The sequence below is a fragment of the Hyalella azteca genome, unplaced genomic scaffold (genome assembly GCF_000764305.2).
Source record: "Hyalella azteca isolate HAZT.00-mixed unplaced genomic scaffold, Hazt_2.0.2 contig6466, whole genome shotgun sequence".
NCBI classification, from domain to species: Eukaryota; Metazoa; Arthropoda; class Malacostraca; order Amphipoda; family Hyalellidae; genus Hyalella; species Hyalella azteca.
The window spans coordinates 62,724-77,771 of record NW_025936627.1 but is presented as its reverse complement, the minus strand read 5'-3'; the positions used below and the strand labels follow the sequence as shown (position 1 = coordinate 77,771).

General features: G+C 39.2%; 1 protein-coding gene across 1 annotated transcript; it reads left to right on the top strand.

Annotated features, from left to right (window-relative positions):
* Nucleotides 1-1,957: 1,957 nt before the first annotated feature.
* Nucleotides 1,958-10,018, top strand: LOC108680959. The gene is made up of 8 exons (XM_047880849.1): nt 1,958-2,170; nt 2,710-2,766; nt 3,151-3,277; nt 3,391-3,442; nt 3,618-3,668; nt 5,287-5,448; nt 7,189-7,324; nt 9,452-10,018. The coding sequence occupies exons 1-8, from the start codon at nt 2,087-2,089 to the stop codon at nt 10,016-10,018; spliced, it is 1,236 nt and encodes a 411-aa protein (XP_047736805.1). The 5' UTR covers nt 1,958-2,086.
* The last annotated feature ends 5,030 nt before the right edge of the window (nt 10,019-15,048 follow it).

Here is a 15,048-nt window from a genome sequence, read left to right as displayed (position 1 = left end):
TCTAATTGCTAGTTTTTATGATTGTATCTGAAATTGTTAGGCGAAAATAGCCTGCATGCCGAATTTCAGATCTCTAGAACAATCAGAAGTGGGCTAATTTTCGTTGTCAATGTTAACAACAAACAAACAAACAAACAAATAAACAAACAAACAAACGCGAAGCTAAGCTAAGAAAAACGTGTTAAAAAGACTGATTTTTATATGTATGTATATGTGGATAATTTCTTAGATTGGTAGATTAAAGTTCACATCCATGTAGGGAAGGTAAAACATAAAAATAACTGTAACTTTTTTACTGTATCTAACCCTGGGGTAACCCATACTAGTTCGGTTAGGTTAATTGCAATAAAGTTGCATTGATATGTTTTAAAAATGTTTTATTATCATTAAATGTTAATGAGTAAATCCCAATAGCAGAACAATAAATATTTAGAGATTTACAATAATTTTGGCCATTGTAGCGGCTAATGTAGCGCGCTACATTTTACTGTAGCGGTAGCGGTAGCGCCCGTTACAATCTAGTGGGTGTAGCGGTAGCGGTAGCGCTCGCTACATTTAGAGCATGTAGCGGTAGCGGTAGCGCCGCTACATTTCCAAGTAGCGCTGCCCAGCTCTGACTATAGTACATGAAATGCCTCGACATCAACATGTATTTGTATCGGTTATGTTAATCTTGGATCTGCTTTATCTATTAATTTTTCTATGTCTTTAATACATGGACTATTCTATTCTATTCTATTCTATTCTATTCTATTCTATTCTATTCTATTCTATTCTATTCTATTCTATTCTATTCTATTCTATTCTATTCTAGTAAGGCTCTAGTTATCATGATAAAATTAGATGAGATGTGCGTGAAAGTATCATCATGAGTTTGAAGATGTGATTCAGCCTCAAATAAGTTAGAAATTAAGGCTCTAGTTTTCATGCACATTATGGGAGAGTCTAATCCATGTCAGTTGCCTTAATCTAATCAGTTTCAGTTATTTAGTTAAATAGTCTCAGACAAAAATAAAGGAATGATTGCAGTTCCAATTATTTTCAAGTGGACCTATTACGAACATAAGAGTGAAGTTATAATAATATCCTTTGAACCAAGTTCCTCATGAAGGACGATATATATTAACTGTTGTGATGCAGACTTTGTGATGTGAAACGTATATCTAATCGAAAAAAACTTGCCATGCACGTAGAATTAAAACGTCAGAGTTGACATATAATGTTGTGCATTATTGATTTGCATTCGCCTGCTCATTAGATGAAACTAATCAAAAATTGCTTTCTTTTCGGCAATATGCGCTGCATTCACTGCCCGCATTCACAGCAAGAAAATATTATATTTTCTTCTTAAATAGTATTATATTTCTTAAATATATATATTATTATATTTTCTTCAACAAAAATACATCAATCATTGAGAATGATTGCCCTGTAATGATTGATTGAGTAATGATTGATGATTGATTGACTCAAGTCTTACGCTAACACTTATCAACCGCGGTATAGACAGCTACGGTGACTCAATGGCAAGGCATTCAGCAATAGTTCTCATTTACATGGGGGGTTTTGAGACGTTTTAATGGAACAATATAGCAATACCAATGAAATAGCAGGCGAAATATGTGTGAACTGCTGACAGCTCTGTGTGAACGTTGATATTTTTGCTTGGCTGCACTTGAGCCTTGGTGAAAAGTGAATATATTCGTTACTCTACCGGGCTTTTTTAGCTAACTTAAAAACCAAGCAACTATATTTCCACATTTTAGTTCACAGTTTTCTTTTCGATAGAAAATTCAACACAATTAAAATATATTTGAGGATTATTGAACGGATTTTTTTCATGTACGATGCGATTAGGCTATATGATTTTTACTTAATGAAGGACAAAAAATGTGTTTTTTATCTGTACTAAATACTATATCGATCCATGATCAATTCCTTGTATCTATTATTGAAACAATTCATGTTCAATCTCACACATATTAAAAATAAGGACAATAGAATGCGCTTGATATCTCAATATGTTTATTAGTAAAAATATGTATAGTTACTTTATCTATTCGTAGCACATTGAAATAGAGCCAACATGGCGGCCATGCGACGACACTGGATGTTGCTGATGGCGACAGCGGCCCTCGCGTTCTTTCTTGTCATGTTGTCTTCTACGTCGGTGAGTCACTTCCATTCTTACATTCAAAATATTAGTCTCAATATTAAACTTTATGTCTAATGATGACAACTCTAATACCCGAACTCTAATAAGTTCGGTCTCTAAGTTCATAATATAAATAATCGTAATAAGTTCGAACTCTAATAAGTTCAACGATTAATTAACGTCAATTAAACGTTGTTTCAACGTCATTTATCAGCTGAGTCTTGGGTCGCGTTTGTAAAAGTGTGGCGGATCTAAAAGTTCAACTCGCAGCGTTCGTTCCGAGTGCTGCGCGACTCGAATAAATTTGTTGTGAAATTGATGGATTTGTCCCTCAATTGTATATTTTACTAAAAGAAGCCTATTTGTTGATTATTGACTCGTATGTACAACAACATTTGTTGTTTTTTTTTTACTAAAAGAAGATTATTTGTTGTTGTTGAATAACTTTATCATTCAAGTTATACAAAAATAGTTTAACCAATCTTAATACTGTCATCATTTAGAACAATTACAAACTTTGTTCAATTCATGTAATCTTATTTTCGTTTTGCCAGCTCTCCTCGCACGCTGCCGTCACGGTGCTAGGGGGGCAGAGTGACACGCAAGACGAGGTGCGTGAGCTCTTGTAACCACCCGCAAAAAATTACAATCGGTGGATGTAAATTTTTTCTCACTAAATTCTGTCTAATGAAGAAGTCTGTTTGTGAATGCTTTAACAATTTTGGTTTAATGTTTAAGATTTAAAAATTTTATCCCAAGTAAAATTTTATCCCAAGTTTACTAATTGCAAGTAAATACTTACATGTTTTAACATAACTTCAACAGCTTGAAAATTATGTCTTCCGGATTGCATGGGATATATAGCTGTGACTTTAACATTGTCTTGCTTAATCCGAATTCGCCATTTTTTGCATTTTATTTTGTTATTTTGTATGCATTACTAATTTTTACCCATAATAATATAATGTAAGTAATATGTTGCACAAATTGGGCAGATAGCATGGCGCATGCGTGGCCCCCTCATGGCCGACGACCCGCGCCTCATAGAATACATCAAGCATCACCTGCTCCTACCGCCCTCACGCCTGCCCTACAACCTAACCATCGCCTCCAGTCGCCGAAATGTCTACCTCTCCGCCATCTTCATCGCCAGCATCGTCAGACAGTTGTTCAGGTAAAGGCAACCTCCCTATTTTTAGGAACTTGCATGGTCATGTGCAGGTAGACTTGTTGAAATGTCTACCTCTCCGCCATCTTCATCGCCAGCATCGTCAGACAGTTGTTCAGGTAGATGTAACCTCCCTATTTTTAGGAACTTGCAGGGTCAGGTGCAGGTAGACTTGTTGAAATGTCTACCTCTCCGCCATCTTCATCGCCAGCATCGTCAAACAGTTGTTCAGGTAAAGGCAACCTCCCTATTTTTAGGAACTTGCATGATCAGGTGCAGGTAGACTTGTTGAAATGTCTACTTCTCCGCCATCTTCATCGCCAGCATCGTCAGACAGTTGTTCAGGTAAAGGCAACCTCCCTATTTTTAGGAACTTGCATGATCAGGTACAGGTAGACAAGTTGAATACCTCCCTCCCCATCTTTAGGAACTGGCATGATTACATGGAGATCTGGCATATTCACGTAAATGTCACCCTCCTCATCTGTAGGAACTCGCATGATTCGATGAAGGTAGACATATTCACGTAAATGCAACCTCCCTATCTTTAAGAACTTGCATGATCAGATCACAGAAGCTTGCAAGGCGTCTCCAGGGCATCTTTAAAAGACATGACGTACATTGTGCCATGAACCGCGTATGCTCGTTATTGTATCGTTGCGCTCGTTATTTCGCACTGTCACTGTTGGAACGCACTGGGCTTTTGACTGGGTTGATCTCCATGTAAAATTATTTATTTAGAACTGTTCATTTTAATATTTTTCTCTGCATGGTCAATTGGTCATGCATCAATGCTCATAAAAATGAATATTTTGTATTATACTTATCTAATGTGTATACTGTATACATACTAGAAGGGTACTCAAGTTTTTAAGGATATACAGAAAATTGTAGGCAAATAGTCAGAGTTTCTGTGGTAGATACTCAAGTATCCTTACGTAATAAAAATAGTACATAGCGGTGTCAGCGTTGATTATGCCTTTAGATCTGCCACCCATTTTGAACATTGCATAATTTTTTTAGCTTGCTGCGTGTCTCGAACCCGCAATTCACCGCTCCTTTTTGCTGCGTTTAACTGCCCTGCCAACTCGCCATTTTGACTATAACTGTATAGCAAAAAGCTGGGACCGAACCACAGCGCACTGCTCTAATCTTGGTACTCTGAACCGTAACCACTGGACCAACCTGCCCTACATGGATAAAATAGAAAATAAATGATAAAAGGATTAAATAAAATAAAAAGCACTCGTGACCAAATTGAAATTGTACCAATTGTCTGCCCGGTGACCTAATTGAAGTATGCAGGTATCTCATTGTTAATACTCGGACCCAGAAGGATTACTAGAATTTGAAACAAGAACCAACACCAGGGGCCACGGCTATAAACTAAAAAACTGCGCTGCAACTTCTCCGCGGAACAACGTTTCTTCTTGCCTCGAATTAACAACACGTGGAAATATAGCCTCCCTGATTGCATCGTTGACGCTCCTAGCATGAACGCATCCAAGAACAGACTAGACAAAGCTACGTTTGGATCTCCTGTATGCTTTTAGATCTCCTGTGAACAAGTCACGAAAAGTACAAGAATCGGAGACAGGCCACAGCAAGCCCATTCTTCAGCGCCGACACCACTTTGCTATGTTATGTTAACACATCACACTAGTGATGCGATGAAGAGCCAACATTGACCGTGAAATTTACCGGAGCTGTTAACGTTAGGCAGGTGCAGAGTTAAGTGATTTAGTTAAATATATGATCCGATATGCTAAAATAAAAAACCTTTTTGTACTACTGGTATGTCTTCAGTACCTACTGCATGAGGAGGTGAGGCTTCGATAGAGTGTACCCCTTCTCATTAGCATTCGATTAAAGTAGGAATGATCACGTAGCTTTGGTGCTGCTGCTAATAATACGTGAACCTTGATTCGAATGATAAATTAATGTATTATTATACTCTGGGCAGGGGGAAGAAGGGGTTCTTCGTGGAGGCGGGGGCGCTGGACGGAGAGTACATGTCGCACACGCTCAACCTGGAGCTTCAGCTGGGCTGGCAGGGGCTGCTCGTCGAGCCTGACCCCAACAACTTCAGCAGGGGTCACTTCAACAACTTCAGCAACAAACTCAGGTCACTGGAAGTCAGACGTTTTGGTATCGGAAGTTCAACCATGACTACGTCTGGTCGTGTGATAGTAAAGACAACAAACTCAGGTCACTGGAATTCAGACGTGTTGGTATCTGCAAGTTCAACCATGACTGCACCTGGTCGTGGGATGGTTAAGAATTACATATGAATTTTACAGGATGTTCATACCAGTACCTCAACGTAGAACTGAATCGGAAATGTACTGATGCTGATATTAATTAACGTTGGTAATAGATTATTATCGCTGTTAAACGAGTATGAACGCATTCATTAAGAACAGACTAGATGAAGCTATGCGGGAACATATGTTCAATCTTGAAATGCCTATGGTTCCTTACGAGCCTGGCATTAATAAATCCAGCAACTATCTCAATCAATCGTCAGTTATGGAAAGATCGTGTTCAAAAAGCCGGATCCTTGGTGGAATCAATTTGCGAAAAGTCCAAGAATCGGCAACAGGCCATGGGCCTATTTCTTCAGTGCCCACACTTCTATTCTATTATAAATTTCACGTATTAAAACTCTTAAAATTTAATTAAAAGTTAAATATTATAAAAGTTCACGTCATGAATTAAGCGTTTGAGCAGAGTCAAAATTTGGAACACTTCAGACCTAAACGAGCAGAGATGAAATGCGCCATCTACAATACATGTACAGATGTACATTTAATTAACAGATGTGCAGTAAACATTTATCAAAATAACTAACGTCAATTGAAGTTAATACAAGCTATGAGTGACGTTGTAGCCGAAGCTAAAACTGTCAAAATTATGATAAATAGATATATTATCGGTAAGCCATTGCAAATCATAATGTTAACAGAAGGAATTGTTTGCTTATGTTTTTTTATAAATTTGAGTTACGAATTACATTACAGTATACTGTGATAAGATGCAATTCGGACCAGGAGTTCAGAGATTTGGACAGGAGTTCAGAACAACGTAAGTTCTTGGTTTTGTATCTTAAGATCGAGGACGTTCTTTTACGAAGAGGGGTGGTGTCAGTGAATAGTTTGTGCACACAATTCCTGATGTATTTATTAGCAGACCTAGTTAACTTTTAGCTTGCGATAGGCGCTGAGTCGACATCTTATGTGTCACTAGGACAAAAGCTTTGTGGGCGAAAGAAGCAGGTCTATAATAAATGGGCTGGGCACTTTGATAAGCTGCTCATTAGCTTGCGCGACCGTCACGCGATGTTGCACTCATAGTAATAGAATTACTCCGACCATATGGTCCAATCTCTTATTGCCGTGTTTGTACCTCTTTAATGACTCTGCAATGTATGTGAGTCTGTCAAGATAAGTCTATAAGCTAGACAGAGTGTGTCTTTACTTATCCCTCACATAGTCATAGAATACATGGCCTCAGGTTAAACCTACGTTCAATATATACTCGCGATACCCTCATCAAGTACCCCCCGACAGTTTTCCTGCCCAGCCGAAGTAATTAGGGTGAAACATTTTTCATATTAAACGTTGCTAGCTCAGCTTTATCAGCAAATATATCACGAAAAAGTATCGCTTAAAGGGTAATTTTTCAGTATATCAACATATTTATGTTATAACAGTGTTTGTGATCCAGGCTTCCGTCATCCAAGCATGTATTCTTGATGGTGATGTTGCCCCCAAATAAGCGCGACGCTCGTACTTGACATAATTGGCTAATTAACTGCTTTGTGTCTGTAGTTAATTATTATTATCGTTCTGTGACCCGAGAACAGATCAAAACAAAGGAAGGCTTGGACGAGCGCCATCTGCCTCTCCGTCACCCCATACGCTGAGGAGATGCTCCTCTGGCGCGCCGTGGAGGGTCATGGAACCCCAAGCCTCATACAGGGCACTGGCAGGCTCTTTTCGGTGAGTGCAGGGCATAATTAGACCAAATCGTTATTGGTGACGAAACATGGGTGGCCTACGTCACACCAGAATCGAAACAACAATCCATGGAATGGCGACAGTCATCACCACCCAAAAAAGTGAAGGTAAGCAAACAATTTCTGACCGGAAAATCATGTGCACAGTTTTTTGGGACAGAAAAGGAGTATTGCTAGTGGAGTTTCTGCCTTGTAATCAGACAATCAATGCAGCGTCATATTGTGATACAGATACACTGAAATATCTGGGTCGTGCAATCCAGAACAAAAGACGTGGCAAGTTGAGTAAGAGTATAGTTTTGCTGAATGACAATTCCCGTCCATATGTGGCTAATCCGACCAAAGGTCGCATCAAATAATTTCAATAGGAAACTCTAGATCATCCTGCATACAGCCCTAATCTGGCGCCCAACGACGACCATTTGATACTGCACTTGAAGAAACATCTGGGCTTTCAGCGTCTTCAAGACGATAATGAAGTCAAAACATTTTTGTTGCAGTGGTTAACAAGTCAGGCGCCAGAATTTTATCAGGAAAGTACTCACTAACTGGTGCCACATTATGACAAGTGCCTCAATATTCAAGGAAATTTCTATGTAGAAAAATAGATTAAGGTAAAGGCTTTCATGTATAAATAAAATTATTGCGATATATTTGCAAGTCTTTTTTTAATTCTAAAATGGTACTTACTTGAAAAACATGCCTCGTAGCAAGAGCTTAACGCCACCATATTCTGAAGCGTATAGCCCACAAAGTAATGATCGTCCACTACTGAGCGTTACATCTAATCATCACATCATACCCTGACTTCAGCTCGAACAGTATCCAGCGGACAATAGACTGCGATCAATCAGCCTAGCTCGCCAGTGGAACTGCATAATCCTGCCGTGCACCACCAGACGGTCACTTTTAGCTCAAAGCATCTGGAGTTGGGTTTCAGAGAGCATAGTTCTGTTCCAAAATTTATCGTCCTTCGACGAGTGGCCCTTCAACCGGAGGTTGATTCGACTCACGGGACAGATAGCGACGGGTTAGTGGCGGGCATCAAATTCGCTGCAAGGCTGAGGTGTGCTCTTTCCGAGTGGTGTTAAGGCTTGTAGTCAGAATGCAGCGAAGTCTGAGAGCGAGGTTTTCGCGACCATCGTGTAAAATTCTTGATCTGTCCGAAGCTCGGCCAGTCGCTGCCCTCGAGCTTGTACTCTTTGTAATATGATATCCTAGCCAGCCCCTTTCTTGCGGCAACTGGTCGCTTTCAGGTGGCCGAAGAATGGCCAACGGTCGGCTATAACTAAATGGACTAGGCCGACCACTGGCCACGTATTATTCTTCGCCCCTCATTGAGTTGGCCGTCACTATGCCGCCCGTCGTGAACTGACAGTCGAGTAATTTACTACATCTCTTTCCCCTCGTACCTTCCACAACGCCTCCATTTGAACAGCTAGTATGCAAGATTTTCCCTCCTCGTATCAGCAGGCTCGATCATAACTATTTTTTGAGAAATAATATTTACAACAAGGAGGCTGATCAAGGAATGCCGAGTATACCATTCAATGGAGAATAAAAATTACAGCCCGTTTACATCTCGAAAAAAGTATAAAAGTCGCAGACTTGATGAACAATAATATTCAAAGTTTCTTGAAATTTCCTCTCATTAAAACTCTTTTAATACAAAGTTTACATATTTTTTTGTTCCTGTCCACCGTTTATAAATAAATAGCTGGGTAAGCATGGAAAAATCCAGCTCATTTACGAGTGGAGTAAAGTCTAGTCTAATTTGTGAAGAAACGCATAGGGAAGAGCCGAGCCTGTTCGAAGCCTCTCGGTTCTCAATCAGGGCCTTAGGGCCCCGATGGAGCAGCAAGGCCACTCGAGCCTTGCTGCTCCATCGAGTGGCCTGCTCCTTGCTGCTACATATTATAGACTGCTGCGTAGAGGCCGACGCTAGAGTCGGGTGCTCACTGTTATAGCAGACTAGGATAAAGGATATTAAAATTGGGATAGAAACCGCCAGCGTGAAGTAAAAGCTATAATAGCATGTTATCGTTAGCTTACCTGGAACTGCTATATTTCTCTATCTTTGCATCTTTAAACGCCAGTTCTTGCTGTGCAGAGATATGAGCTAGCCACGGAGTCCGAGCTTTACAACGCTGTACTCTCATCGTCGCAGTGCGTGCCAGTTTCTTCACTACTTCTGGCATTAAACATCACTCACGTCGATTTCTTCGTCCTAGATGTGGAGCAAGTCGAAGAGAAAATATTATTCTACTTTCCATTTGAGAAAATAAGCGTGGATGTTTGGGCTGTAGAACACGTGACCGGCTACGAAGACCAGAGTTTCATTCGTTTCATGGTCAGCAAAGGCTACTACTATTTCGACGCGCTGTGTGCCGAGGTGCCAGACTTTATTTTCGTCAGAAAGGAGAGTGAAATTTTCGAGGCTTTACAAGTGCCAATGGAGCCAACGAACAGATCAGCCATCTGCCACTTCAAGAAGGCCAGAACAAGAACCAACTACTCTCTCGCAGTCGAAGACTTGCGTGACTTGCATCACTATCCTCAGTTGATTTATAGAGATGTTCCTGAGGTCAATCCCGTGCCGTTGGTTGGAGATTACTTATCATGGAGTCCAGAAACTGAAAATTCGAATTCAATTAGAAAATATATCGTGCTGCAATGACCTAAAGCCCTTGTTGATCAAAACTGATTACCAGCACTATTTTATATCTCGTAAAATGTGCTTATTAGAATTGACATGAAAATCCATGATTGCGGCTTCAGGCACTCATTTTGAATTGTAACTGAATATGAGGATTTACTGATTTCTTAACCTGCTACCATATCACCAATTACCTTGAAGAAAATTCAAGTTAAAGTTCATAGTTCATCTGTAGCAACTATGCCGAGCCTTCACATAATACTGGAGAATATAATCAAAAGGCGATGTACCTCCTATCAATAAACTGATGATGTGAGCAATGCTACAAAAATAATACTTTCAGAAGTCCTTACGCCTCTCGCAAGATCCAAGCCTAAGGACAGCAGTATTGGTATAGCCCACCTCTGACGTCTTGTGTTAAGGGCATTAGCAGTGTATAAGTACACCTCTAACGTCTCACGTTAAGGGCATTAGCAGTGGATAAGCACACCTCGAACGTCTAGTGTTAAGGGCATTATAGCAGTGGATAAGCACACCTCTGATGTCTTGTGTTAAGGGCATTAGCAGTTTATAAGTACACTTCTATAACGTTTTGTGTTAGGGGTGGTAGCAGTTGCTAAGCAAGAGACGTCGGCAACCCGCACTAAGGATGGACAATGTAGAAAAATTTACATTAACCTGCTACCGTGATAACCTTACATAGCAAATAAGACGACGTCAGATGCTCGAGATCTGCGCTGTGACGCACACGAACTGTGTCCGTAGAACTACTTTCAAGATAATAGCATCGATATCAGCTTTAAAAATAAATTAAGATTGAAGCCGAAACCTAATCAGCATTTTTCGTCAAAAATTTTTTATCCATGTTTCCATGATGAACAATATAAAAATGTAGTTTCTTCACTTAAATAATTATAATCAGACACACTTTCATCTAATCGAAGGCGTACGTACCGAGCGTGACTGGATATGCTCTGCCAAGGAGAAGGGATGAAAACGAACGTGTATACAAACTGAAATGAATGTATTACGTGGAAAAATAGGTATTATTTGAGTTAATAGCAATGTCAATTAGATTAAGAAAAGATACACAAAAATACTAATAGGTAAATAAACGGTGCCAGTGGGAAAAATAATTTCAAATCTTCAACATATTTACCATCAAATTTTTCGTATTTCCCTACTTAGGAGTGAATCTGTATAGCGATATCCGCGAACAGGAGATTATTCCTTTTACATAGATTGGTAAGATTTCGTTAGTAAATATCTTATCTTTTCTTGGACAAGACGGATTAAAAAGTCGTTAAAAAGTAATTCATCCAAATTCTAAAAAGAAGTCGCAAAAGGAACTGACTAATTTGAGACATGGAATCTTGTTCTTGCTTCAATTTTCTGCTAAAATGTGTTGGTCTAAAGGCGAGTTGGGTGTTCACAAACATATGAAAGCTAACAAATGATATATAATATCATTTATATGCAGTAAATGATTTTACTGAGCTCGAAGTAACGTGGTTCTCAACTTTTCACGATAAATGATCGCTATGAAAACGTACGAGTGAGATAATAATTATTGGTAAGGGAGTATTTAAACTTTCGGGCACGGGAAAGGCTCCTACGTGGGGTGATTGTTGAAAAAGCAATGATTTAGTTGGAGTTCAGAGAAACATGGGTAATCGCACAGCGAGCAATGNCTACTTAAAAAATCAAATAAGGAGGATGCGTATACTACCACTACTACTCGTGCTTAGTGAGCCTCCTTTTAATTAAAGTATGGATCACAGAAATGTTAATGCTTCCATAAATGAGTTTTCATATTACAAAACGTTTAATTATTATGATAAAGGCAGCAAAGTTAATGAAGAGATCTAACATAGCAAAATTTCTCATCTTATAGCAAAATTTCTCAGCTCTCACATTAACGCATTTAAAAAAGTTATATTTTAGAAAACATCCCAGTTGAATCATTATTATTAAATTTAATTAGCTTGAATGTCCATGAAATTGTCGCAATCATTTAGACAATTATGAAGGTCCAACAAATATCATCCGGCACGGCCACTGTAAGGAATACGGCCGTTATTAAGGCAGAGGACTTTCGTGATCGCTACGGTTACGGCACGCAGCTAATGGTGCCAGTCTACGGGATAGCATTACGGATCAGCGTACGGCGGAAAAATTACTGAGCATGAAAATTGTTTGGAAACATTTAATTCCAAAGCGGTTGATTCCGCTATATGTTTAGGAATTATGAGTGATGACATGATGAAACATGAATATCAAACATTAAATCTACGCATCTATGCACGTCTCTATGTCTTTCGTAATTGTAATAATATCAAACATTAATCTGTTTATTTTACGCGTAATTAATGTTTTAATTCAGTACCCATACCCTCATTTTGCCGTTAAATATGATGAAAAAAATACAAATACAATACAATTACAATGCAATACAATAAAACCAAGCCCATCATGCAAGTAAACAAAGCTAAGTCAATTTCCTAGCTGTGTCAAACTTGTAATTTTCTTAATTTTTTCTTCGTTATTCAAATTATAAATTTGTCCACGAATTATGTTCCATCCAAAGGAACCACGGGCGGTGCAGCACAATGTCTTCCCATCAATCCAACAAATTACGGCCACACAAAGTTTCATGACGCGCACGTTCCTCAAGATCTGTCGGGAGCCGCGAGATCATCACAAGACTATTTATTGTATAGTATGAAGGCACGTTGGTTTTATTCATTTAACGAGTACCATCGGTTTATTCTACCATGAAATCATAACGCGATAACATATAAAGCATTTAGTGTTGCAAGTTATGGCAAATGGGCCAGATAGGAACTGAAAAGCGTGACATAAGCACTACAGGTACTCGTATTGGGTTAAGGCACACACTTAATTGTTCAGAACACAGTTAAGTGTATGCCTCCGCTACCAACAACAGTTCATTTGAGGTATGGCAGCACAGCAGCAGGAGGGGAATCTTACTCAGGAAAAGCTCTCCCTGTGGGACTGATTTGATGACCGCATACACTTTGCCGTACATCAGAAGGCAGACCATGATCGTCTCTGATAAAATATGAAAATCTTTTACAGTGTCTCTATCAGACGAAAAACTAGTACGAGGGTATGATTATTAGCATTAAAATTAAGGCAGGATAAATTTTCGTCTATTGTGCTGTTCAACATGTATTTTACCTGTTACTATTTACCTGTTTTTTCTTCTGAGACTCGTATCCAATCTCATGGTCTGACTTCTTCGAGTTCTCTACTGAACCTCCGAGGTCTGGGGATGGGACACCATCTTCCATATCTGAACACAAAAAAAAAATGAATCAAAGTTTCACTTCACAGAATTCGAACACTTAAGCAAACTACATGAAAAGCGAGTATTGTCATGATCTCTGTCTCGAATAAATGTCTCATCCTTACTGTCGAATTTCCTAGTCCTCCTGCGAAGGTAGAATATGTGCTATAGAGAGGAAGAGTATATGTTTTCAAGTTACAAAATGTTTATAAATCACCCATTCGTGTCACTTCCCAATTAAGGGTACGTACACAGTGAAAGCAGGTTTGCCCGCGCGGGCAACCTGCTCCAACCTGCCACATGAATGAACATAGGATAATAATGTAAGTGTTCACAGTGAAAACCTGTACGAATAGACTTCTGTCGACAACCTGCTTATACTTATTTACCGGAATGTACTGCACATTCTTATCTGCTCAACCTGCTTGGCATATGGTCATTTTTGAAGAAGTTGTACCTTTAAACCATCCATTTCGAAAAATTGACACGAACAAAAAAGTCTTAGAATTCTGTTTTACATAGGTGTACCAAGTTTCAAAGTGATCCGTCCGTAAATAAAAAAAAGTTTTTTTTACCACATAGACGCTCGCCTTAAAGGTTAGCATTTTTGCCTGAAGAACGGCAGTAACCTAAACCCTTTCAATTTCAGCTGGTTTCCTGCTTCCTCTGTGAACCTCTCGCGCTTGTTTCAGGCGCCAGCCTCAGCAGGTAACCAGCACGCTGGCAACCTGCTTCCTCTGTGAACCTCTCGCGCTTGTTTCAGGCGCCAGCCTCAGCAGGTAACCAGCACGCTGGCAACCTGCTTTCACAGTGTACGTACCCTAAGTCATCATTAAAATGCGTTGCTCACCTCCTGTCATCGCAATGGATGTCAGGGCGTAATAAGATTTTATTTTCTACTATGATATAGCATAAATAAGCTTATTATTTTGACTAAGCTTATTATTAAATGTTTCCGCAAACCATGCGTTGAAAAAATATATATACCCGTTACACACAATTATTAGTCTCAGAAAACATTATCAAGCTCGTTTGCATAGCGTAGTCGCGAAGTTCATATTTGTTGCCGGAAATTCCGAAACCTTGATGAAAAGTTCTAAACGACGGCCGATGAAGGCTCTACGCTAACCGATAATAATATTATGACATCATTTTCATTTATATTTTAACAAACCTGAAATACTAATGCAGCTACGCAATTTTTTATCAATAGCTGCAGTTTTGGACACCTGTACCACTTTCATAATTTTTCACGCCAAATAATTAATTCCGGATTGAGTGTTTGTCGAGTCAGCAGTTTTATTTGAATTTTGTAATTCTTACTCTATTTGTAGAATAAACTTAGACAGCCAAAACTTAAGCGTTCTCAGAGGAATATTAGAGCTGTTCAACCACTACCACGATTCCAGATGTGGCGACCACATCTGGAAAATAGATGTGGTCAACCACATCGTCGACCACATATCTCTGCTATTTCAACCCAGTTACAAATTCTACCTAACCACCAAAATTGTTCGTGCAAAGCTCGAAACTTCATCTGCTCTGTAACCACACTTTACCTGGCAAGGAGGGCGCCATTTTCCATTTTGGAAGGAAAGGCATCTTCTGTTGCACTAACAATTAATTATTTTGCTGGGAGACGGTATTTACACCACACGGAAAAGCTGAGTGCTTCGAAAACAAAGACTGAAATACCAGAAAAAAATATTATGGATCACATAAATGATTTTTCACAATTAAC